The 26,883-nt window shown below is 43.1% G+C and overlaps 2 protein-coding genes across 4 annotated transcripts in view; both read right to left on the reverse strand.

Annotated features, from left to right (window-relative positions):
• The window catches only part of amacr (alpha-methylacyl-CoA racemase), a 410,966-nt gene that overhangs the window by 319,488 nt on the left and 64,595 nt on the right, over positions 1-26,883 (reverse strand). The gene's annotated exons all lie outside the window — the stretch shown is intronic.
• LOC111961400 (gamma-crystallin M2-like) lies at positions 20,897-21,913 on the reverse strand. The gene is made up of 3 exons (XM_023983638.3): positions 21,844-21,913; positions 21,388-21,630; positions 20,897-21,246 (listed from the first exon to the last, which is right to left on the reverse strand). Exons 1-3 carry the CDS (start codon positions 21,871-21,873, stop codon positions 20,956-20,958), a joined length of 564 nt encoding a protein of 187 aa, XP_023839406.1. The 5' UTR covers positions 21,874-21,913; the 3' UTR covers positions 20,897-20,955.

Raw genomic sequence — 26,883 nt, forward strand, 5'->3', positions numbered from 1 at the left:
TCCTGGATGAGCTGCACTACCTGAGCCACTTGTGTGGGTTGTAGACTCCGTCTCATGCTACCACTAGAGTGARAGCACCGCCAGCATTCAAAAGTGACCAAAACATCAGCCAGGAAGCATAGGAACTGAGAAGTGGTCTGTGGTCACCACCTGCAGAACCACTCCTTTATTGGGGGTGTCTTGCTAATTGCCTATAATTTCCACCTTTTGTCTATTCCATTTGCACAACAGCATGTGAAATTTATTGTCAATCAGTGTTGCWTCCTAAGTGGACAGTTTGATTTCACAGAAGTGTGATTGACTTGGAGTTACATTGTGTTGTTTAAGTGTTCCCTTTATTTTTTKGAGCAGTGTATGATCCCCAATCAGAGACAACGCTAAACAGCTGCCTCTGATTGGGAAACGTACCAGGCCAACATAGAAATAAATGCGCTGTTGCTAATGTCTCCATGCATATAAAGTGTAGTAGAATTGCATGAATTATGTTTATAAAAGGCCTACAATAATTGTCTTATAGGCCTATAGCTTAGTCTACGCTACAGTGTGTGAAGGAAATTTTACTTTGAAGAAATGTTAACCTTGTCTTTGTTTATGACACCAATCATTGGTTCCTGCCTGTGCCTGGTAAAGATATGAGGGGGAGGCCGTCATGACCCCCTCCTTAGGGCCATCTGGCAGAACGCCTAGAATGTTMTTTTAAGTTAAGATAGGAGATGGTGCAAGACACATGCCGGAACCAACCCTAAGAACTATGCCTATGTAACGTGTCTGTAACCAGTATATAAGGGAACTAACGGGACTGCCCCGAGGGAGCYCCTGATCAACATGGTACATGGTGCATTGAGTTGGTTAGAACCTCTCCAGCGCGCTGACAAACAATGATTCACTTTATATTGACTGAGTGTCCCATGTGTAGAATTTCCACGACAATTTGGCATTACAAACAAACAAGATTATTGATTCTGCCTGTGCAGCTTTCCAGTCGGGGTCTGCGAGGGAAAATCGGTGGCGCATTTTATGAAGTGAGGGAAATTTCATCTGAACAAAAGCCTGAGACCCGCCCAGACCCTTACTGTGAGCTGCCCAGGAGGAGACACATCATCCGTGAACAAAAGAGGGACATGTCTTCTGAATTACAGTAAGTTAATTTAAACGAATCTGTATGAAAAAGAAATGAATTAAAGTAAGGCGAGTAATGCATAAAGTAATGCATAAATTAAGGCTATTCACTAGTCTTATGAGAAGACTAGAGTGAGGGCTTAATGGTACCATGGAAAGCCCCGCTGACAGCTGTCTATAGGCATTCATAAGAAGTTTCTCGTGGTCTGCAGCCACTACAAATAACACATGCACATGGGTAATAAGGGAGATTAAATCAAATCAAATCAAATCAAATCAAATTTATTAGTCACATACACATGGTTAGCAGATGTTAATGCGAGTGTAGCGAAATGCTTGTGCTTCTAGTTCCGACAATGCAGTAATAACCAACGTAATCTAACCTAACAATTCCACACTACTACCTTACACACACACACAAGTGTAAAGGGATAAAGAATATGTACATAAGATATATGAATGAGTGGTGGTACAGAACGGCATGGCGATGCAGTAGATGTATAGTACGGTATATACATATGAGATGAGTACTGTAGGGTATGTAAACATAAAGTGGCATAGTTTAAAGTGGCTAGTGGTACATGTATTGCATAAAGATGGCAAGATGCAGTAGATGATATAGAGTACAGTATATATAACATATGAGATGGGTAATGTAGGGTATGTAAACATTGTATTAAGTGGCATTGCTTAAAGTGGCTAGTGGTACATTTTTACATAATTTCCATCAATTCCCATTTTAAAGTGGCTGGAGTTGGTCAGTATGTTGGCAGCGGCCGCTAAATGTTAGTGGTGGCTGTTTAACAGTCTGAGGGCCTTGAGATAGAAGCTGTTTTTCCAGTTCTCGGTCCCTGCTTTGATGCACCTGTACTGACCTCGCCTTCTGGATGATAGCGGGGTGAACAGGCAGTGGCTTGGGTGGTTGTTGTCCTTGATGATCTTTATGGCCTTCCTGTGAACATCGGGTGGTGATTACCGAGTGCGGTTGGGAATAGTACTAAGTGGTGTGAAAGTTGTTAATGTGAGATATGACATTTAAGCTGATTGCAAATGGATATTAAGCTGATTGCAAATTGGATATTAAGCTGATTGCAATTTGGATATTAAGCTGATTGCAATTCAGCTAGTAATTACTGGTGAATGAGCTCTGTCAGGGGAATAGCTCCAGTGTGAAAGATAAGTGTGTGAAAGAGGATTATTGAGTGTGTGAACGAATGGATACCCCAACCAGTTCTGTGTGAGCAGGGTTTTTCGATCTATAATGTTATCTAGGGGTTCTGTCCACCACCGTCCATAAGTCTATAGGTAGTGAGCACTGAAAGGAGAAGCCATTGAAAAGATTGAGAGGGTAACAGCTGAGCTGGGTAAGAGCTGAACAATGAAGTTCATTGATGCCCCCGGACACCTTGAACATGATATCTCTCAGACTGCTGCGCTGTGGTTGTTGCTGCGATGTGGATGTGAATAACTAAAGATTTATGACGCTATATAGGGATTCTGTATGGAGATATGAATKAATATTATTTCCAAATATGCTGTTAAATAGAACACTAGTGAATATTTTAACCGGTGTATGAATAGAACACTGGTGTTGAGGAGGAATTTGATGTAACACAAATATATAATGGGTTACTAGAGATCTGATTAAGTAACAATATCATTTAAAAAATATATTTTTTATAATTTTATAATATACAACTTGCACACCCACACGTCGATGTACGTAATTGGTGTAAAAAGTATTCTGAGATGTTCAGAGTGGTCTCTTCATGGATCATTTGTTAAAGATAGGGTTAAAGCATTGTACGGACTTGACTTACCCCTAACCAATAAAACTATACATGCCCATGAGATTTCCTCCACCCTAGTAATACATTTTGAAATAAACCCCATACCCTGTTGAATAGAACCATTGACTTTCTGTTAACTAAACTTAAGCCTACAATCTATTATACTCCCGATTGCGTTTTTGTTGATATCTCAAATTATGACGTTCTAAACCAATTTGTGAGTAGGCAAAATGAAACTGCATCTGGACTGATAGACAGTGCCAACCCAGTTAATACATATTGATCCCTCCAAAGCATTACATGTTCGTCTTGATTTGTTCTAATGTGTTTATTTTTGATTTAACAGGCAATGTTTTCTTGCCTGTTGGTCACAGATATATTTTGAAATAAAAATCACACCAGTCAGTATCTGGTGTGATCACCATTTCCCTCCCCTACCTTGTTACAACACAACTGATTGGCTCAAACGCTCAAAAGAAGGAAAAAACTTCCACAAATGAACTTTGCACAGCTGTTAAGCGAAATGCATTCCAGGTGACTACCGTATGAAGCTGGTTCATAGAATGCCAAGAGTGTGCAAAGTTGTCATCAAGGCAAAAGGTGGCTACTTTGAAGAATCTCAAATATAAAATATATTTTGATTTAACACTTTTGTGACATGTTTTGATGTCTTCACTATTTTACAATGTAGAAAATAGTAAAAATAAAGAAACCCTGGAATGAGTAAGTGTGTTAACTTTTGACTGGTACTGTACATTTCTATTTCTATCTATTTGGGTAGAGTGGGTCCACCGAGAGACTGAAGTGAGATGAGTGGAGGCCTCACACACACCTCAGAGGTGTCTGGTGCCCTCCCAGTCACCCCGTCCCAATGTCTCAGAGCTCCACTCTCACCAATAACCACCATTGAATCTTAGCTCATCGTTCTCATCTGTCTAGAACTATAATTCATTTCACAGCAGGTTTGTAAGTCAAAAGCAAAATACAATTACATTGTAGTATAGTTAAATCCTTCCTTCTCTCTCTGCCAAACCAATCCCTCTCTCCCTTCCCCTCCGTGTTTCCCTTACCCCACCCAAGCTAACGCTGTCCCAACCTACCGTATTTCCCACCCTCCCTACCTCAGTCACACTTACATCCATCCATTTTCATTCATTCCCGCCCAACATATACCCTATGCATCCAAAAACACCCATTCTAGCCCACCTTTCTACCCACATTCATATTCACCATCCCTCACACTCCCATTCATACACACCTATACCCCCTCCCCCACCACACACGTCCTGAGCTGTTATTGACATACTGTATATAGCACACTGCTGATTTCCCTTGTGATGAAGGACTCCTCCTCAACCATCTAGGAACAAGGTTGGTCTAACCAATAGAAATATAATTACTAGAATGGGTAAAGCCGCTGAGACCACATCCTTACACGCAATATGGCTGACATGGTATTTTCAGGGTAATGCTATATTTCCCCCTTTGAATTGTCTTTTCAGTGTCCATTTAGCCCATTGGCTACTTCTATCGTTACTTTATAGAGAAGAACAGTTATTTGGGGAAAGTAGATTATAGATTGTATTGGGTGGAGGGGGAAATGTTATTGTCTCAATTTACAATAAACTGGTYTTAGGCATCACTGTATGTAGCTTAGTGTGTTCATTTTTTCCTCTTCTCAGAGTAGGGGGCTCTCCTTTAACTGGGAAGGTTTCTGTGAAGGTTTTCGTAGCCTGACAATGGCTTCATGTAACGTTGTCATTTGATAATGCTATTGAGGCAACAACAAAAAATCCTGAAAACAAATGTGCTTTTTGGTCTTAATTTGAGGTTAGGATTAGGCATAAGGTTAGCAGTGTGGTTAGGTTTAATATTACATTTTAGAAATAGGCGGCCTGTATGACCTTGTGGCTGTGGTAACTAGTGACGACCTAGAGTTAGCTTGACCCGAGTTACTGCCCTGACGACACAGACGGCTTCATCAACAACGGTAATGTGTGTTATGTGAGAAGTGTTATGTGAGAAAAAATACCTGTTTTGATAAACAAGTAGGTTAATTACCCAGCCAAGCAGATGCAAGTAGTAGAGTAATTTTGGATAAGTGCGTTATTAAAAAGCTTAGTCTTTTCTTTGTAACAAAATGCAATTTACACTTGTCTGTCTCACCCTGTCACAGGCCCTCCCAGTCATCACCACCACATAAAATGAGGAAGTACATTGTTTACGAGGATTGCCTGCTGCAGTTGTTCAAGACATGTCCGGTTTGCAACTGAACATACAACATCAAATTTGATTTGATTTGAGAAGACCAGCAAGGGTCCCTAAGCATCATGCAGACATGCATGAGCATTCCTATAAAAGCATTCCTATAAAAGCATTCCTATAAAAGCATTCCTATAAAAGGAACAGGGAGGACACTTCAGGTTGGTGATATTTGACATGGTCAATTGTCAAAACAGTTTAGAGTTCTGTCCCAATCCACCTTCATACCCTAGGCTGGTGGAACTAGCCTGATTGCTGCATTAACCATTCTATTTCACTTCACATATCATATCTGAAGTGAAATAGAAAGGTGAATGCAGCGATCAGGTTGGTTCCACCATGCTAATCATAACCACCATTGATAGTGTAATCACTCATTGATACTGGTTTGATCAACCAGTATCAATGAGGGGCCAGAAGCTGGTCTACGCTGCCATGCCCATCAATGGGGCAAAGACCTTACTTTCAGCCTCACCTCTTGCCTGCTCACCAACTGTCGTTTGATGGGGAGCCCATAATTGGGTAGGTTTTATCTGACCTGTTCAAACTTCAGCATAGTACAAGCTAATGATGGCGCCGACAGAGATGGTCGCCTCGCTTCGCGTTCTTAGGAAACTATGCAGTATTTCGTTTTTTTATGTATTATTTCTTACATTGTTACCCCAGGAAATCCTAAGTCTTTTTACATACAGCTGGGAAGAATTATTGGATTTAAGAGCAAAGTCAACTTACCAACATTATGACCAGGAATACAACTTTCCCGAAGTGGATACTCTGTTCGGACCACCACCCAGGACAATGGATCTGATCCCAGTAGGTGACCCAAAACAATGGCGCCGCAGAAGGGGCAGACGGAGCTGCCTCTGGTCAGGCTCCGTAGACCTACACATCGCTCAACGCTCCCAAGTATACTACTCGCCAATGTCCAGTCTCTTGACAACAAGGTAGACGAAATTCGAGCAAGGGTTGCCTTCCAGAGAGACATCAGAGATTGTAACATTCTCTGTTTCACGGAAACATGGCTCTCTCGGGATGTTGTCGGAATCGGTTCAGCCACCRGGCTTCTCCATGCATCGCGCCAACAGAGATAAACACCTCTTTGGGAAGAGGAAGGGCGGGGGTGTATGCTTTATGATTAACGACTCATGGTGTAATCATAACAAYATACAGGAACTCAAGTCCTTCTGCTCACCYGACCTAGAATTCCTTACAATTCCTTCCAAGAGAATTCTCGACAGTTAGTCACAGCTGTGTACATTCCCCCTCAAGCGAACACCAAGACGGCCCTCAAGGAACTTCACTGGACTCTTTGTAAACTGGAAACCATGTATCCGGAGGATGCATTTATTGGAGCTGGGGATTTGACAAAGAAAATTTGAGAACAAGGCTACTTAAATTCTATCAGCATATTGATTGCACAACTCGCAGGGCTAATAATCTCAATCACTGCTACTCTAACTTCCGCGATGCATACAGAGCCCTCCCCCGACCTCCCTTTTGGCAAATCCGACCACGACGCCATCTCGCTCATTCCATCTTATAGGCAGAAACTTAAACAGGATGTACCAGTGACGAGAACCATTCAACGCAGGTCTGACCAATCGGGAGCCACGATTCAAGATTGTTTTGATCACTCGGACTGGAATATGTTCCGGTCAGCCTCGGAGAACTTCATTGACCTATACACTGACTCGGTGAGTGCATTTATTAAGAAGTGCATTGGAGATGTTGGACCCACTGACTATTAAAACCTACCCTAACCAGAAACTGTGGCTGGATGGCGGGATTTGCGCAAAACTGAATGCGTGATTTATCGCGTTTAACTATGGAAAGAGGTCTGGAAATGTGGCTGAATTTAACCTCTCTGGGATATGTGGGATGCTAGCGTCCCGCATGGCCAACATCCAGTGAAAATACAGAGCGCCAAATTCAAATAAATTACTATAAAAATTAAACTTTCATGAAATCACACATGCAATACACCAAATTTAGCTACACTTGTTGTGAATCCAGCCAACGTGTCAGATTTCAAAAAGGCTTTACGACGAAAGCACACCAAACGATTATGTTAGGTCAGTACATAGCCACAGAAAAACACAGCCATTTTTCCAGCCAAATAGAGGAGTCACAAAAAGCATAAATAGAGAAAAAATGTATCACTAACCTTTTGATGATCTTCATCAGATGACACTCAACAGGTGGAACCATTTAMATTTTTGTGGTAGCAGGATGGAGATATCCACTTGTGCGTTGGGGAAAGTAGAATCAGCTTTTCATATCACTCCTTTAAGTGCTGTGGCCACCCTTTCCTGTTGTGCTCTTAGGTCGTTTGTGCCCGTGTGCATTATGTGGCTGGGTAACCCTAGTTGGTCCTCAGACAGAAGGTCTAGGGCGCACTGGGTGTTTGGGGAAAAAGTGTATATTCTTGTATATATTTCCTCTTTGTCCATAATGAGTACAGTCTGTGGCTTGTGTGTGTCCTCAGTGGGTGGGGTGGGTGGAGGATGTCAGGAGGGCTATCAGGGGGGCTGACAGGGTGGTTTCTATGAGGGGTGGGATCCCCTGGGCTTGGGGTACTTAATTTATCTGTCCTGTTGTGATGTTGAGGCTATCTGAGGTGGGCTGTTCTGCTGNCTTAATTTATCTGTCCTGTTGTGATGTTGAGGCTATCTGAGGTGGGCTGTTCTGCTGGCTTCTCTGCGGGGGTGGCCAGCTCTCTCATGGGTTGTTCTCTGTCACACATCATCTTTCTCACCTTCTCCTCTAGTGCCCTCATCTTCTCCAGCCACAGGGCCTCCTTCTGCTCCTGCTCTTTCTCCTGTTGAAGTTGTCTCCCCACAGTCCAGAGTGCAAACATGTCTCTCCCCCTCCAGCTCCCYGGGTCTGGTTGRGGGGGTGTTGTTGCGCTGTTGTGTGTTCACCTGCTGTTCCAGCTCCACCAGTCTTACCTCTAGCTGGGTGAATTCATCCTTCTTTTCAATGAGGGCGTAGTGCTCTGTGCTGGGAGGTTGACTTTCCGCGTGGGGTTTGCTCGTCTGTGGGGTTGTATAGGGAAGAGGTCTGGTCTGACTCCCTCGAGGTGGGGGAGTCTTTATCAAGAGATAGCTTCTCCTGCTGCGCTCCCTCTTTGACCATACACAATTCTTATCAGTCCTTGATTGTTACCAAGTAAGAAATATAGTTTATGTCTGAGTGGGGAATAAAAAGGCAGATCCCCCAAAGCACCAGTAGGAGTACTGTAGAAGCATTGCCCTGTTGACCTTCAGATGACCTTCAGATGTTAAGACTAAGATGCTCCTTTAGGTCCCCTACATCTATATAAGTTGCTGTTTTCATTTTCCTTGTCTTTCTCCCCTCTGTATATACACCGAGTGTCCAAAACATTAAGGACACCTGCGCTTTCCCTGACATAGACTGACCAGGTGAATCCAGGTAAAAGCTACCATCCCTTATTGATGTCAGTTTTTAAATCCACTTCAATCAGTGTAGATGAAGGAGAGGACACGGGTTAAAGAAGGATTTTTAAGCCTTGAGACAATTAAGAAATGGATTGTGTATGTGTGCAATTGAAAGACAAAATATTTAAGTGCCTTTGAACAGGTTAACCACTGGTTCCTCGTCTCTCTTCTCTGCACCTGGGTCCAATCTCACCAYGTCAAAGCAAACTTCTGCCTCAACATGGACCCAGCAGAGACCACCCACATGCAGAATGCTATAACCCAACAAGGAACACTGCTGGGGCGGCAGCAAGAACAACTCTCCCAAATATCAGAGCCCCTCCGGGCACTTACCGCTTCCCTCCAACCACGGCCCAACCCTAACCCAGGAGGAGCCAATGCCCAAGTCTCATCGCCCAGTGCTACAGGCATCGCCGTAGTTCCTCCTGGGAACCTGCACCGGGAACYCAAGATCCCAGCCCCCGAGTGGTATGACAGCCCCCTGGAGGATGCAAGGGGTCAGTCCTCCTCATTCCACACCGATTGGGCCATAATCGCCTACATAATTTCTCTACKCTCGGGAAAGGCCATGGCATGGGCAACGGCGGTGTGGGAACAGCAGCCACCATCCTGCCACTCCATATTAGTCTTCACTGCCGAGCTGCGATGAGTCTTCAACCACCCAGTTGGTGGACGAGAAGCGRCAAGCTAACTGTTCAACCTCCGCCAAGGGGCCAGACCAGTGGCCGACTTCGCCATTGAGTTCTGTACCCTCGCAGCTGAGAGTGGGTGGAATACTGAGACACTGGTCACCGCTTTCTACCAGGGTCTGTCTTACTCCATCAAGGATGAACTGGCCGCCCGGGAACTGGGAGAGGATCTCGAGTCCCTGACAACGCTGGCCATCAGGATTGACAACCACATCCAAGAATGTGTGAGACAGCGCCTTTTTGACACCACCCCCGTATTCCGGTTTCTGGAGTACCCTACACCCCCGAGCGCAACATTGAGGAGCCCAGACAGCTGGGACGCACACGTCTGAGCCCAGAGGAACATGACAGGCACGTGCACGACGGCTGCTGCCTGTACTGTGGAGGTCTCGGCCATCTCCGTTCTACATGCCCAGAGTTGATGGGAAACACCGGGGCTCGCCAGGACAAGGGGAGACCCTGACGAGCTGTGTAATTACACCCCAGCTACCTGGTCATTGACTGACACTACCTGCAACCCTCCATTGGGACAAACGTCAGCACCACTTTCAAGCCTTCGTGGACTCCGGGGCTGCGGATAATTGATAATTGACCAAGACTTCACCAGAGAATTACAAGCCCCTGTGTGAAATGCCCCATCCATCTGCAGATTCAAGCCCTCGGCTCTGGCCAGGTGGGGTGAACCACTCAGACTCTTAGTTTTCTTTTGATCACTGCTCCTGAGAACCCCCTTATCTTAGGGCATCCCTGGCTAGTGCTACATRACCCACTATTATCCTGGTCCACGAGACACCTACTAGACTGGGGTAAGAACTGCCAGACTAAATGCCTAAGACCCCCACCAAATGCCTTGTGGTGTTCCCCGGCATCCATTAAAGAACAATACTTTTCCGCTCTCCCTCCAGAGTACTTCGACCTCCGGGAGGCCTTCAGTAAGAGGCAATCCGTCACCCTCGCTCCCTCATTGTCCATATGACTGTGCAATAGAACTCCTATCCAGCTCCACCCCTCCCCGGGGCTGTCTGTACTCCCTCTCGACCCCTGAAGCAGCRGTCATGGACAATTACATCTGGGGGTTGCTGGAGGCAGGTTTCATTCGYTCCTCTACATCCCCAGCTGGTGCAGGCTTCTTTGTGGGGGRAAAGGATGGAGGTCTGCATCCCTGCATTGATTACAGAGGGCAGAACAAGATTACGATTAAGAATCGTTACCCCCTACCCCTGATGTCCGCCACCTTGGAGTTGGCCCTGGGGCCCAATACTTCATCAAACTGGACCTCTGCACATTTACAATCTGGTGAGAATCAGAGAGTGAGATGAATGGAAGACTGCCTTTAACACCCCAAGTGGGTACTAGGAGTGGTTAGTCACTCCCTTCGGATTATCGAACTCACTGGCAGTCTCCCAAGTATTGGTCATTGTCACGCTTAGGGATATGTTGAATCAGTTCGTCTTTGTTTACCTCGACGACATCCTGATCTTCTCCAAGACCCTTCCGGAACACATCCTGCACGTCCCCAAGTCCTGAGACTTCACCAGAGAATKAATGTATAGTTCCAGAGTCAACTATACATCAAGATAGAGAAGTGTGAGTTCCATGTATCCCAAGTTTCTTTCCTGGGCCAAATGATCTATACGGCCGGCATCCAAGTGGACCCCGTAAAGGTGAGGGTGGTCACCGACTGGCCCCATCCAGCCTCACTCAAACAAGTCCAGYGGTTCCTCGGGTTTGCCCATTTTTACAGACGTTTTATATGCAACTTTGGTGTGGTGGCAGCGCCTCTCATGGCCCTAACCTGCAAGTACCAGAACCATTTTTGCTGGACCCCTGAGGCTGACAGGGCATTCAGGGAGCTCAATGAACGTTTCACCTCTGGACCCATCCTCGTCGTCCTAATCCTACCCGTCCCTTCATGGTAGAGGTCGACGCCTTGGACACCGGAGCAGGGGCGGTCCTTTCACAGCGGAACAAGGGGGAAAAGAAACTGCACCCTTGTGCCTTTTCTCTCCAAACGGTTCTCGCCAGCGGAACGCAACTATGATGTAGGCAACCGGGAGCTCTTAGCAGTTAAGTGGGCCCTTGAGGGGTGGAGACACTTGTTGGTGGGGGCACCTCATCCTTTCGTGATCTGGACGGACCAAAATAACTTGGTCTCCATTCAAGCCAAGAGGTTGAACGCTCGCCAGGCTAGGTGGGCTCTGTTCTTTAACAGCTTCACACTATCCAAGAATCAGAAAGCAGATGCCCTGTCCCGCCAACCCAATTTTTGGGTTGAGGAGAGGGACTCCGAGCCCATCATCCCCAGCTCCCGCATTGTGGCCCCCATGATATGGAGTATTGAGACCACGGTCCGACAAGCCCAGATCCGAGAACCTGACCCCGGCGGGGGTCCCACTAACASAATWTATGTTCCGCGATCAGCCCGTTCCCGACTACTACAATGGGGACACTCCTATAAATTAACTGGGCATCCAGGGGTTAATCGGACAATGGAGTTCCTGAGGTGGAAAATTCTGGTGGCCCAACATTATTGAGGAKGTGAGATCCTTCRTTACGGCTTGCTCCACCTGTGCCCAAAGCAAGACCTCACGACAGCGACCGGCTGGGTTGCTCCAACCTCTGCCCATCTCCAGCTTCCCAGGTCTGASGGACTGTCCATCCTTCCATGCCTCCCATCTCAAACTGGTAAGGACCAGTCCCTTCTCTCCCCCCACACCTGCCCCTCCGCCCCCTCGACTTATTTAATGGTCGCCCGGCCTACACTCYCCGCGTCTGTTGGTGGCTCTCTGCAGTACCTGGTGGACTGRGAGGGCTACAGCCCCGAGGAGCGGGCGTGGGTGACTGCCCGAGACATCCTGGATCTGGGACTAGTTCGGGACTTCACCAACTACTTGGTGATTGCCCTGGCTCGCCGGCTGGAGCCGCTCCTAGAAGGAGGGGTACTGTCATAGTTACACCTGTCACCAGAGGGCGGCAGAGACCATCCAAGAGACATTAACGACACTCAGGTGTGTCCTATTTACTCATTATGATTTCCCTGTTAAGAGGTGTGTTTTCTGTTGTCCTTTGCAGAARCTTGAATTGTTTACCGTATGCRGTTGTTTCCTGAGTGAGTTTGAGACTTAGTGTTTGTTATTTTTCAAGTATACCATGGTCCTGCGGCTACCGTTTCTCAGTAAAGTGTTATGTTTATCCTTAACCACTGATTCCTCGTCTGGTCTCTTCTCTGCACCTGGGTCCAACTTCACCACGTCACAGAAAAGACTTCCACCCTGCTCCCATACAGCTAGTAAATACAAGTGTTTCCTGTGACTGACTCAAAACCAAATGTTTACCTGGCCCTCCACTCCACCCTGGACTTGAATAGCCTTTACGAACAGGTCCACCTATACAATGTAGCAGTGCCCACCTTCGCCAGGACCCTAAAAGACATAGCCCTCAACCGCAGCCCCAACACCTCACACAGGAGCAGCAGATCAACGGACACACTGCCCACCAGACCTGCACCTAGAGGACACATGCCGAGAGGACCTACATCCAGAACACAGCACCAGCCACATCCACCCCCCCACCCCAACCAATAAATATTCCCTTAAACCAACCATGCTCACACCCCATATAGTCTGTGGTGACCTACAGTGCCAGTCAAAAATTTGACACACTTACTCATTCAAGGTTTTTTCTTTATTTGACTATTTTCTACGYTGTAGAATAGTAGTGAAGACATCAAAACTATGAAATAACACATATGGAATCATGTAGTAACCAAAGAAAGTGTTAAACAAATCAAAATATATATTAGATTTAAGATTCTTCAAAGTAGCCACCCTTTGCCTTGATGACAGATTTGCACACTCTTGGCATTCTCTCAACCAGCTTAACCTGGAATGCTTTTCCAACAGTCTTGAAGGAGTTCCCACTGTCGTAACGTTGTGTTGATTAATGTGATGACCGCTGCTCATCGAATGATTAACGGTTTATAATTACRTGATKAAATTAATCAAGTAATTATTAACTCAATAACCTGGGGCACCATGGGAAAGTTTTGGCTTTATTGATTTTCAATTTCCCAAATTAACTCAAAGAATATYRATTTTACAACAGTCGCTAATTAATTAATTTCCTCTACAGTCTCATTCTGAACGKCGCATAATCCGGGAATCTGCGCAAACCCGAGTCTCACTAAATAAGTCCGTACCACACCAATTGAGTTGATTATTTATTTACTAACAAGCTAAAATGATAGACATACACAAACACACAGTCTAAGCTATTGATTAGAACTTAGTACAATGAAACAGGTCCCTAGCGGGCCAACACAATATAACACGTGTTACACAAAATGGGGATTTCAAAAGAGAGAGAAAGAGAGGGAGTGCATGAGAGAAAAGCACACTTGGATACATTTTTCAACTATGCTTATTTTTACCCTAACCTTGCCCYGAACTACCGCTCTTATGGCTCAGAAGATAATGATRTAATTATGTGTTGAAGGTCTCCGATGGGGTGTCTCTYCGTGGACCGGGTTCCGACTTCTCTGATGACGGTATGTCTTTGGTTACCGGATGTAACTCTCTGTTTGTCCTCACGATGTCAGTGTCCTTTCTCTTAGTGRTCTATTTCCTCGCCCTTGTTCTGAAAAGGGGTCTTCGGAGGAGGGCTAATCAGCCGTGTGGATGGTTCCAGCGTGGGAATGAAAACAGTGAAGACATGATTCCTTGGAGAGTGGTAACCGGGTGGTCCTGCTTGACTTCACCCTCTTAGACTACTCATCAAGTAGCATAGATTGTAAAAAGGTTCCTTTGTCTTCTTCAACCCCGTGTTGCGTTTTGGGTTTACAACTAATTCGGGCCTTGGTGGCAGCTCGTGGTCACTTAGTCTGATATGGTAATGYTTAACTCACATGTTTTATAYCCTCGGGTCAGAAATGGGCGTTTCCGCCTTTAGGGCAAGTTCTCTCGGTGTAACTAGTTACGAGGCAAGGGCTGGATTTGACTCAGATCCAATTTAGACAACTAACTTCACATTTCATCTTTACAAAAATATTMTMTTTKTTCTGGACATTTTCCACACAAGTACATAGTGTGAAAACTCTTCAAGTTACAACGTTTTCGTTATAATGTCGTCATTTAACTTTWAATAACATAACAAAAACGACATTCATTTTCATATTCCATCTATTGTCACTACTACCATTTTGGCTGACTTAACATATCGTCCCAAAGTCCATTTATTGCATGTTACTGTTCAGAGGTAGATTCTCCATAGGCCCATCACACATTCCATCCCTCCATACTGAGAGGACAAAAGAGATTTTGTCTGCTGCCTTAAGATTTACAATGGGAGGGWGGTGTCATAAARCCGCSACCTCCATACCTCTYGATCTCTCCCCCGYTGRTTGGTGTGAGAGATATCTCTGTCGGATTATGGTCCACGGTAGCCATTCATGACACCACATATGCTGAGCACTTGTTGGCTGCTTTCCTTCACTCAGCGGTCAAACTCATCCCAAACCATTTCAATTGGGTTGAGGTTGGAGGATTGTGAAGGCCAGGTCATCTGATGCAGCACTCCATCACTCTCCTTCTTGGTCAAATAGCCCTCACACAGCCAGGAGGTGTGTTGTGTCATTGTCCTGTTGGGTCAATGAGTCTCACTAAGTGCAAACCAGATGGGATGGCATATCACTGCAGAACGCTGTGGTAGCCATGCTGGTTAAGTGTGCCTTGAATTCGAAATAAATCCCTGACAGTGTCAGCAAAAAAGCACCCCCACAATATCACACCTCCTCCTCCATGCTTCACGGTGGGAACCACACATGTGGAGATAATCCGTTCACCTGCTCTGCATCTCACAAAGACACAGCGGTTGGAACCGAAAATCTTAAATCTGGACTCATTTCCACATGCCTAATGTCTATTGCTTGTGTTTCTTGGCCCAAGCAAGTCTCTTCTTCTTATCGGTGTCCTTTAGAAGTGGTCTCTTTGCAGCAATTAGGCCATGAAGGCCTGATTCACAGTCTCCTCTGAACAGTTGATGTTGAGATGTGTCTGTTACTTGAACTCCGTGAAGCATTTATTTCAGCTGCAATTTCTGTGGCTGGTAACTCTAATGAACTTATCCTCTGCAGCAGAGGTAACTCTGGGTCTTCCTTTTCTGTGGCGGTCCTCGTGAGAGCCAGTATCATCACAGTGCKTGATGGTTTTTGCAACTGCACTTGAAGAAACTTTCAAAGTTCTTCAAATGTCCCGGATTGACTGACCTTYATGTCTTAAAGTAATGATGGATTGTCRTTTCTCTTTRCTTGTTTGAGCTGTTCTTGTCATAATATGGACTTKGTCTTTTACCAAATAGGGCCATCTTCTGTATACCACAACCATTCCTTTTCACAACACAACACAACTGATTGGCTCAAACGCATTAAGAAGGAATGAAATTCCACAAATTAATTCCACACAATACTCCATAATGACAGAGTGAAAACTGTAAAAAATAAAAAATAAAAAACACCAAGTTTACATACAGTTGAAGTTGGAAGTTTACATACATCTTAGCCAAATACATTTAAACTCAGTTTTTCACAAATCCTGACATTTAATCCTAGTAAAGATTCCCTGTCTTAGGTCAGTTAGGATCACCACTTTATTTTAAGAATGTGTAATGTCAAAATAACAGTAGAGAGAATGATTTATTTCAGCTTTTATTTCTTTCATCACATTCCCAGTGGGTGAGAAGTTTACATACACTCAATTAGTATTTGGTAGCACTGCCTTTAMATTGTTTAACTTGGGTCAAACGTTTTGGGTAGYCTTCCACAAGCTTCCCACAATAAGTTGGGTGCATTTTGGCCCATTCYTCCTGGCAGAGCTGGTGTAACTGAGTCAGGTTTGTAGGCCTCCTTGCTCGCACACACTTTTTCAGTTCTGCCCACAAATGTTCAATGGGATTGAGGTCAGGGCTTTGTGATGGCCACTCCAATATTTTGACTTTGTTGTCCTTAAGCTATTTTGCCACAACTTTGGAAGTATGCTTGGGGTCATTGTCCATTTGGAAGACCCATTTGCGACCAGCATTAACTTCCTGACTGATGTCTTCAGATGTTGCTTCAATATATCCACACCATTTTCTTACCTCATGATGCCATCCATTTTGTGAAGTGCAGCAGGCCCTCCTGCAGCAAAGCACCCGCACAACATGATTATGCCACCCTCGTCCATCATGGTTGGGATGGTGTTCTTCGTCTTGCAAGCMTCCCCCTTTTTCCTCCAAACATAACGATGGTCATTATTGCCAAACAGTTCTATTTTTGTTTCATCAGACCAGAGGACAATTCTCAATACTGTACGTATTCAGACCCTTTGCTATAAGACTYGAAATTGAGCTCAGGTGCATCCTGTTTCTATTGATCATCCATGAGATGTTTCTACAAATTAATTGGAGTCCACCTGTGGTAAATTCAATTAATCTGACATGATTTAGAAAGGCACACACCGTCTATATAAGGTCCCACAGTTGACCATACATGTCAGAGCAAAAAGGAATTGTCCGTAGAGCTCCGAGACAGGATTGTGTTGAAGCACAGATCTGGGGAAGAGTACCAAAAAATGTCAAAAAAAGCTCCACAAGAACATAGTGGCCTCCATCATTCTGAAATAGAAGACGTTTAGAACCACAAACACTCTGGCTGGGCGGCCAGCTCTAGGAAAACTGACCAAGAACACGATGGTCACTCTGGCAGAGCTCCAGATTTCCTCTGTGGAGATGGGAGAACCTTCCAGAATGACAACTATCTCTGCAGCACTCGACCAATCAGGCCTTTATGGTAGTGGCCAGATGGAAGCCACTCCTCAGTAAAAGGAACATGACAGCCCGCTTGCAGTTTGCCAAAGGGCACCTAWAGGACTCTCAGACCATGACAAACAAGATTCTCTGGTCTCATGAAACCAAGATTGAACTCTTTGGCCTGAATGCCGAACATCACGTCCGGAGGAAACCTGGTGCCATCCCTACGGTGAATTATGGTGGTGGCAGCATCATGCTGTGGGGATGTTTTTCAGCGACAGGGACTGGGAAACTAGTCAGGATCGAGGGAAAGATGAATGGAGCAAAGTACAGAGAGATCCTTGATGAAACCTGCWCCAGAGCGCTCAGGACCTCAGACTGGGGCAAAGGTTCACCTTCCAACTGGACCATGACCCTAAGCACACATACAAGACTACACAGGAGTGGCTTCGGGACAAGTCTCTGAATGTCCTTGAGTGGCCCAGTGAGAGGCCAGAATTTAACCCGATCAAATGTCTCTGGAGAGACCTGAAAATAGTTGTTTAACGACGCTCCCCATCCAACCTGAAAGAGCTYGAGAGGATCTGCAGAGAAGAATGGGAGAAACTCCCCAATTACAGGTGTGCCAAGCATGTAACGTCATACCCAAGAAGACTCGAGGCTGTAATCGCTGCCAAAGGTGATTCAACAAAGTACTGAGTTAGGATCTAAATACTTATGTAAATGTGATATTGCTGTTTTTATTTTTAATACATTTGCAAAAATGTCCCCAAAAATGTTTTTGCTTTGTCATTATGGGGTATTGTGTGTGGATTGATGACGGGGAGAAAAAAAATGGAATACATTTTAGAATAAGGCTGTTACATAACAAAGTGGAAAAAGTAAAGGGTTCTGAATACTTTCCGAATGCACTGTACAATTTTTTATTATGCCTAAAATGGCAATTCATATTATTTTTCCCAAAATAATTATTGCTAACTTACATCTCAAAGCCATGCATGCAAGAAACCTTGACCTGATGCACACATATTTATCTGTCCTCAGTTTGATTGAAGGAAAGAGAGAACGAACAACACATGATGAAGATGAGTTAGCTACTAGTTTAAAGCAACGAAAGATCTAATTGTTACAAAGAATGAATGTATGGGCTACATTTATGAGAATAATACATGCATTTACTTACCATATCAATCTTAAAGACAATGCACTTATTTATCACTCACAAAAGTGTTACGAGGGTATTGATGCATCCCCCTCCCAATACAGCCTCTTCCAACACCACAGGTAGGGGAAAGGTATCTATCTGCAAAAGTGACGTTTTGCTTTGATGTCAAGTCAGCTCATATTATTGCTATCTTAGCTGTTGTGCTAGCTAACATGCTACTGAACAGTGACACTAGCTTATTGACATACATATTGGTATTAAAATAGAGCAACGTATTCACCCAAAAATGTGTTTATTCAAATCATTAGCTAGCTAGTTAACTATCACATGAATAGTGCAAAAATATGATAGCTAATGTTAGCTAGCTATCTAGGCGCTAGCCAGTCAGTGGCACTGACAGAATGAAACTGTTATCAACTAAATGTGTTTCACTCTATCCCATAAAACATGACATAGCTAACATTTGACTGTCTCTTATACACATCTAGATGTGTATAAGAGACAGGTCCCTGATTGAGAATCATACTTAGGCAGCCTGGGTTTCACGTGTGTTTTGTGGGTGTTTGTTTTCCGTGTCAGTAGTTGTGCCACACGGGACTGTTTGTCGGTTAGATTCTCTTTTGTTATTTTGTTTCGTGTAGTGTTCAGTTTATTTGATAATAAAACATGGACACTTTCCACTCTGCGTCTTGGTCCGATCCCTACACCTCTTCAGACGAAGAGGAGGAAATCAGCCGTAACATAGCTTGGTTTCCATTTTCTAACAAATCTTTCTAATCCACCTGATTGGTCATCAACGGTTACTGGTCTTGGAACTCGTGTTCACCAGAAACGTTTTCTGGTAAATTGTTCGACACTAGTGTCAATAAATATTATTGCCACAGGTTTTCCACAGATTCAAATACAATTTGATAGAATTATATGAAAAAAACCTCTGGGAAACTTTTTGACACTAGTGGCAATGAATATGATTGTTGCCATAGGTTTGCCGCAGATTCACCACTAGTGGTAAACATTTGCAAACCTCTGGCAACATTTTGTGGCACATTATTTGGTTCGCACCAAATTTGCCACAAACTTATGGGAAGTTTGCCACAACAAATTCATTTTTTAAAGGGTTTTTAACTGGGTTAGAAAATAGTACCTTTGGGAGAATGATGATTCGCTAAGTATGTCAAAACCATAATTWATTTATTTTCCCTGAGTCTATGAATCAAATAAAACTTTATTTAAAGTGCATTTAAAATTGCAAGAAGCACCACACCCTAATAGGGTMATTTTTCCYCATATCACAATGAACTTTTACYAGTTAAATATRGACACCAATATATTTWWAAAAAAKKKKWWKRRRAMYTTWTKGRAAWWWTWGCATTAAAATATGCAAATGAGGCGATATCTCATAAAATATGCRCATATTTACATTWACGACAAATAAATGTTTCTGGACACTGGATGRAGTCAGTCTAAATTTTGGGGYTTCATTTTGTTAAGACACTCCATGACCGGTCTTGTATTGAGCAGATTGTGGATATATGCTTTTTTCATATATACTTTCTATCATCTTCTTTTGTCTTTTCTTATCCAACACCTGCAAAAAAGATAGCTTAGATGTGCGAGTGCCTTTTGAATGTATCTTTCTATCTGTAAAATACTAAAGACATAAGCATTTTTGGTGCATATTTCCAAAGAAAATGTTATCTAGAATAAAAAACTTGACAACATATCAACAATTCCCTCTATACAAGTCTGGAGAGAACGTGGTGAATGCAGATGCTTAAGAAGTTGAGAAAAATGAGTTGGCGTGTGGGAAGAGTCTGACTTTCGGGAAATGGCAGATAAAGAAAGTACAATGAATTTAGCCACCAATCGCCGAAGGCCTATTTAGACACAATATCTTCAAAGTAAGTTACTACATATAATCAAGTTTGTAATATTCAAAATAAAATGGGCTTTTAAATTATGTATGATATGTAGTGAGCTTATAAATTATGGATTTACAGTGCCTTCAGAAAGTATTCATATCTCTTGACTTATTCCACAATTTGTTGTGTTACAGTCTGAATTCAAAATGGATTAAATAAATCTACACCCATCTACACACAATCCCCCAATAATGACAAAGTGAAAACATGTTTTTAGAAATATCAAATTTTTCAATACTTTGTAGAAGCACCTTTTAGCAGCGATTACAGCTGTGAATCTTTCTCGAGAAGTCTCGAAGAGCTTTCCACACCTGGATTGTGCAGCATTTGCCCGTTATCATTTTCCAAAATCTTCAAGCTTTATCAAATTGGTTGTTGATCATTGCTAGACAAACATTTTCAGAGCTTTTTGTTTCTCAAAGAGTGGCCAGCCATGTGGCCTTTCATGTTCATGGTAAAATCCTGATTTGATTATAGAAATCTTGTACATGTATATTTCTAGAGAAAAAGTTATAAATGTGTTATGATGAAGTCAAATAAAGTGTTACYCAAAAGTATTTTAAGTTCARCTAGACATATTATCAATGAACCACTAGATATTGTTCRTGTTAGCATAATTGGTCTCRGCWATATGGCAAGTGGTGCAGGTGTGTGAACAAGAAATCAGACGGTTCATTTTTTTGTCACACATAAAAAGACACACATTAAATAGGTTTGTGAATCATTTTATTCAATGGCTTTTCTTGCTAACGGTACATCAAGCAATATTTAGTACCAGGAGTCCATGATACGCCTCATGCTCATGAACCTCATACCTCTCATGCCTCCGATTCCCATGCCGCTGCTGAAGTTCTTGCACTCTCCAGGCCTCATGTACMTCATCCTGCCTCTGAAGTGGTTCTGCTCGTACATCAGCCAGTGGCCGTCCATCACGTTGCAGGACTGGCAGTCGGACATGCGGTAGCGGTCCATGATGGAGTCACAGTCGTCCATCATCTCGTGCATCTGACCTCCAAAGTTCTCTCTCTCGTAGATTCTCATCCTGTAGTTTCCTCTGTGCTGTTAGGATAAGAGTACAGGTTTCACTGATCAGATCAATTATATATACAATTGTTTAATATGAGAGTATAACCATTAAAATATGTTTTACTTTCAAGTGAAAAGATATGACTATTTTAAGCTGAAATATTTTCWAACTACCATGGGGATCATGTGACAGGACTTGATRCAATCACTCATTCCAAAGTTGCGCATGTAGTCGGGGTAGTCGCCCCTCCTTATGAAGTACTGGTTTCCCATGTAGTTGTTGCGGTCGTAGACCATGAAGCAGCCATTCTCAACCCTGCAGGATTGGCACCTGCTCAGGTAGGAGGTCATGTCAGTGCAGTCGCTGCTGCACTCATAGGAACGACCCTGGAAGTTCTTGTCCKCGTAGAAGACGATCTAAAAATACAAATTGAATCATTTCAATGAATTAAACAATTGCATGAAACAAACTTTTTAGAGAAATGTGGGATGCTACTCAGTCACACCGGTATCCAGGTTATTGGGATAAGTAAAACTATGATGTTGTAGTTTGGGGTACTAGAGCCCTTTTGTATAAAGATCTATGACAATTAAATGTATACAACTGTAAGAGACCTTTCTAGTGCTTACCTTGCCCATGTTCATTCTGGTGTTGGACATGTTTGCTCACTGTGCTGCTGGTTGCTGCTCCTGAACTGACTTCCTACCTGGTTTAACCCTTTCTTTTATACCTGACCGAACGTAAAGAATCCCTAGCTCCATTGTTCAAACCCCTGACCCAGCAACATGCTATAGAGGCCTACTGAGTCCACAGAGGTCACGTTCACATTTAGAAAGGCCGTTCCTCAAACAAAGTAACATAAAGCCTTTTGAGAGTTTACAACAGATAGTAACGGCTTTGACATTGAAACTTCTCCATACATCACCCAATACTTTCATACGTTTTGTAAGCTTATTTGAAATATGCCTTTCTTATTAAATATTGGTTAATATATGCCTCGATTTTATATTGTAAGCTCATTTGATTTAAGACAAAATAGCAGAAATCACATGCTCCCTTAAGAGTGGAAGTCTGTGGTTAACCTGTGAGGTTAAACTATGTAATACTTATCTTTAGCACTGACATTCCTAACCGGTGAATAATCAAAAGTGAGTTGTTACTTAACTAACCTTTGTGGTTAATAACCATGATACTGGAGTCATCTTTACAATGTTTAAGAAATGTCAACAACAATCCATTCATTTCTTAATTCCTCTTGAGGTAAAAAAAAATATGTTTGATAACACTTATTTTAAAGAACCCTATATAAAGGGTTTATAAAGGGTCTGTAGGGGTTAATAAGAGTAGTTTATTATAGAGTAGTTATTGCAAGTAAAGTATTTTACAACTGCAAAATAAAAAGATTGGTCAGTTACCCCCGCCCCCTATAACTGTTTTAGGGGTATCTTATTGTAAAGTGTGACCAATAATGTATATTAGTATCTATGTACAAACTGTGGTAGCAGTGGTACTTTGTTTGGGTACCCTAGTACTTACTTTATTTAACTGAACTTCCTGGTACCATGGTACCCTGTAATTCTGAATCTCAAAGATGTTGTGTGTAAATACCACTTTACCAAGTCATTTCRAAGTAAATATCTGGTTATTTCTGTGCCGTAAAATAAAGTGCCCAAATTATTAACATGATTAATATTTCAAAGCCTATAGATACACATAAGTAATTACAAATTCAAGAATTTATAATGCTTCTCTGCATGATACCTCGCACAGATAGACACCAATAGAGCTCTCTGTTTCACYGTGGACAGGGATCCTGGACCCAGATTAAATCTAATCCTGAACTACTGTATAAAGCATGTTGCTATGATAGCTAACATTAGATAGCTATCTGATTGCAAATATTACCAGACTAGCTATAGAAACTTWGTCTGCCTTGTTATCAAGCACATTGAACATGGGAATATGTAGCTACAAGGTGCGTATTTTGGTCAGTTTTAACATTCCAATTTACTTCATAGTTCTTCATAGTTAGATCGAGATAATGTATTCAGCATGTGACCATGTGGTTGAATAAGGTCCCTTCCAAAAACAATATGTACTTCAAAATGCAAGATTACAATATCAATAAGTACATACAGAGAAAGATCTGAAAACCCAGGCAGTGTGTCATGGGTAATTCTGTGKAACTGCTGTTGAGTATAATGCCAATTTCTGAGTTATCATGAAGAACAACCACATAGCTATGACTCTGCTGCCCCCTACCTTTCACAGATGCACACAGCAGTTTACAAAACACTCGTCGAGTCCACAGATACTACCTACTGGCCAGGCCTATGAGTAAAGGCAAGGTGGTTCCAGTGGAGAATGACTGCCCTCTGTCACGCAGGCCTTGTTTGCAGAAAACAGGATCCCCCGTTAGTGAATGGAAAAATGACAATCTTCGTGTACATTTTTGTTTATTTATATTATACCAGATTTATGTTTAGTTGCTAATGGAAGCCTGCAGTACCCCAGTCGGGTATATATACTATAAACACACCATATATGATGGTGTGTATAGACAGTATACAAAACAATCCAGAATAAAAAACAATACGCACATAATCCAAAAAGTAAAAAAAAAAAAATAGAAATTAAGAAATATCAGAACGAGCAATGTCAGAGTCCGAGATACAGTATATACAAATAAAGTGTGTAAAACAGTATGTAAACATTATTAAAGTGACCAGTGTTCAATGACTGTGTACACAGGGCAAAGAGGTTTCTAAGGTGCAGGGTAGAGTACYTGGTGGTAGCYGGCTAGTAAMRGTGACTAAGGTTCAGGGCAGGGTACTGGGCGGAGGCTGGACAGTGGTGACTGTTTAACAGTCTGATGGCCTGGAGATAGAAGCTTTTAAATCAGTCTCTCGGCCCTAGTGTTGATGCACCTGTACTGTCTCCTCCTTCTAGAAGGTAGGAGGGTGAACAGGCCGTGGCTCAGGTGGCTGAGGTCCTTGATGGTCTTCTTGGCCTTCATGTGACCCCAGGTGCTGTAGATATCCTGGAGGGTAGGGAGTGTTCCACCCTCTAGAGCAGGGGTGTCAAACTCATTTCGCATCGTGGGCCACATACGGCCTAGGGAGATGTCAAGTGGGCCGGACCATTAAAATTATACCATACTCTGCTATAAATAACCAAAATATCATGTCTTTCCTTTGTTTTGGTGTAAAGAAGCACAGTGCGAACAACCACCTCCATGACGTGGTCCATTTTCAGCGACTTGCAACACAATGCCTCCTGGTGCAAAATACAGTGAAATGTCCAGAAACGATCTCCTCCATTAAGGGCTTGTACTTTGTCTTTGAACTTTGTCGCGACACCTGCTTTCTTTCCGNATAGAAGCTTTTAAATCAGTCTCTCGGCCCTAGTGTTGATGCACCTGTACTGTCTCCTCCTTCTAGAAGGTAGGAGGGTGAACAGGCCGTGGCTCGGGTGGCTAAAATCCTTGATGGTCTTCTTGGCCTTCATGTGATCCCAGGTGCTGTAGATATCCTGGAGGGTAGGGAGTGTTCCACCCTCTAGAGAGTCCGGTGGTTTTTTCCAAACCAGGTGGTGATTACAGCCCAACAGGATGCTCTCAATGGTGCATCTGTCGAAGTTTGTGAGGGTCAAGACACATTTCTTCAGCCTCCTGAGGTTGAAGAGGCGCAGTTTCATCTTCTTCGCCACACTGTCTGTGTGAAGGGACCGTTTCAGGTCGTCAGTAATGTACAAGCCGAGGAACTAGAAGCTTTTGACCCTCCCCACTACGGCAGATAGTTCACTCAGGCCGTTTACCATTGAGAAAAAAAAGGTAAGTTCCGGTCTACTTAGACACCAATGCAATAGCAGCTGAGTCTGGTTTACTTAGTGCAATAACTTTGATTGAACCAGAGCAAAAACTTGGGGGAAAAACAGAGAGTGGGGTGTCTTGGTCTCGGCTTGAGATGCTCAATGAGAGGGGGCAGCACTGAGCTAGCCCGCAATGTCACTTTCTGGAGCAACTCAAACTGCTCATRTTATGTATCCATGAGATGCCATCTTAACCAACTTTTTTTGCTTCAACCAAACATCTGTGCACAAAAATAACCCCATGAACCCCTTTTTTTGTGGAGTGTCCCAAAAAATATTTCTCATTTGCTATGTGAGGCTTATTTGATCAAATAGAAGTTTCATAATGGTTAGGTTGTTACTGATGCACTGATATAAGTGGAGGCMTGTGGCATTTCGACAAACTTTGAGAAAAAACTATGTTAAATTGAAGCTGTGCCTGTTGTTCACACATGTATCTGCTCTCTCAGTGGCTACAATGGTCCCAGCCGATCTCGCCTCCTCCCGAATGCCTTCCGTCTTCGAGGACGTCTATTTTCATTGTTAGAGTTGTCACTCAACTATCTTGTCAATATCAAATAAAATCTTTGCTTCAAATTCCCTATTGAGTCTTTACATAGGAATGAATGGTGTCATGTGATCGATGGCTTTGTCCATTCATACACAGTCATTGGGTGGTTCTCTCTTGCATTCAAGTAGATTACATAATTGCAATAACAAAGGTACATCTATGTTATTTTGAGAGTACTACAAACGGCATCGATTTCAAAATAATACAAAGGTACACAAGACTGATTCTAAAACATTTAGGTCACTAAAACGGCTTTGCAAACCCCTGTGCATATTCATGCGCGTACACACCTGAATCAGTCAAACGATGGTTGTTCTCAGTCTCTCACTACAGATGGTATCAGACAAGTGTGTGTGTTGGAACGTTCCAGTTTCAATGCAACATTCAAGTTTCTCATGTCACATGCACAAGCACAGTGAAATGCCTTTCTTGCAAACTCAAAACTGAACAAGGCAATAATCAATAACAAAGTATTACTGGAGTGATGGAAGTAGATATGTATAGGGGTAAGGTGACTAGGCAACAGTGTATAAGATGAACAGAGTAGCAGCAGCTTACATGTGAGTGGGTGTGTAGAGTCAGTATAAATGTATGTGCATATTATGTGTGAGTGAGCAGATGGAGTGAGTGTTTCAGTGTGTGTGTGTGTGTGTGTGTGTGTGTGTGTAGGGCCCTGTGAGTGTGCATAGAGACAGTGCAAATACTGAACTAAAAGGTCAATAAAGATACAAAGTTAACACATTTTTTAAATGGAAACCCTCACACGGAACTATGTAGGCCGCCCAGAAATGTAGCTGAGCCCGTTCTCATTCCAAAGGTGCAAAGGTTCAGTCAAACAGAAATGTAATTATGATAATGACGTAGCCATGCAGCTCATATGCACTTATTGTACAAAACATCATGAACACCTGATCTTTCCATGACGTAGCTTTCATTTGGATTCACCTGGTCAGTCTATGTCACTTGTTAAATCCACTTCAATCAGTGTAAGTAAGCATTTCACAGTAAGGTCCACACCTGTTGTAATCGGCGCTTGTGACAAATCATTTGTAGACGAAAGGGAGGAGACAGGTTAAAGAAGGATTTTTGCCTTGAGACAATTGCGACATGGATTTAGGGGGGGCGGGTGGTGCAACTCAATATTAGGAAGGTGTTCGTAATGTTTTATTCACTCAGTATAGCTCTAATATTTCCCACACTAGATTCATACAAACCACACATATTGTTCTGCATACAAGGGATCAAGTTG

The sequence above is a fragment of the Salvelinus sp. IW2-2015 genome, linkage group LG4q.1:29, assembly GCF_002910315.2.
Source record: "Salvelinus sp. IW2-2015 linkage group LG4q.1:29, ASM291031v2, whole genome shotgun sequence".
NCBI classification, from domain to species: Eukaryota; Metazoa; Chordata; class Actinopteri; order Salmoniformes; family Salmonidae; genus Salvelinus; species Salvelinus sp. IW2-2015.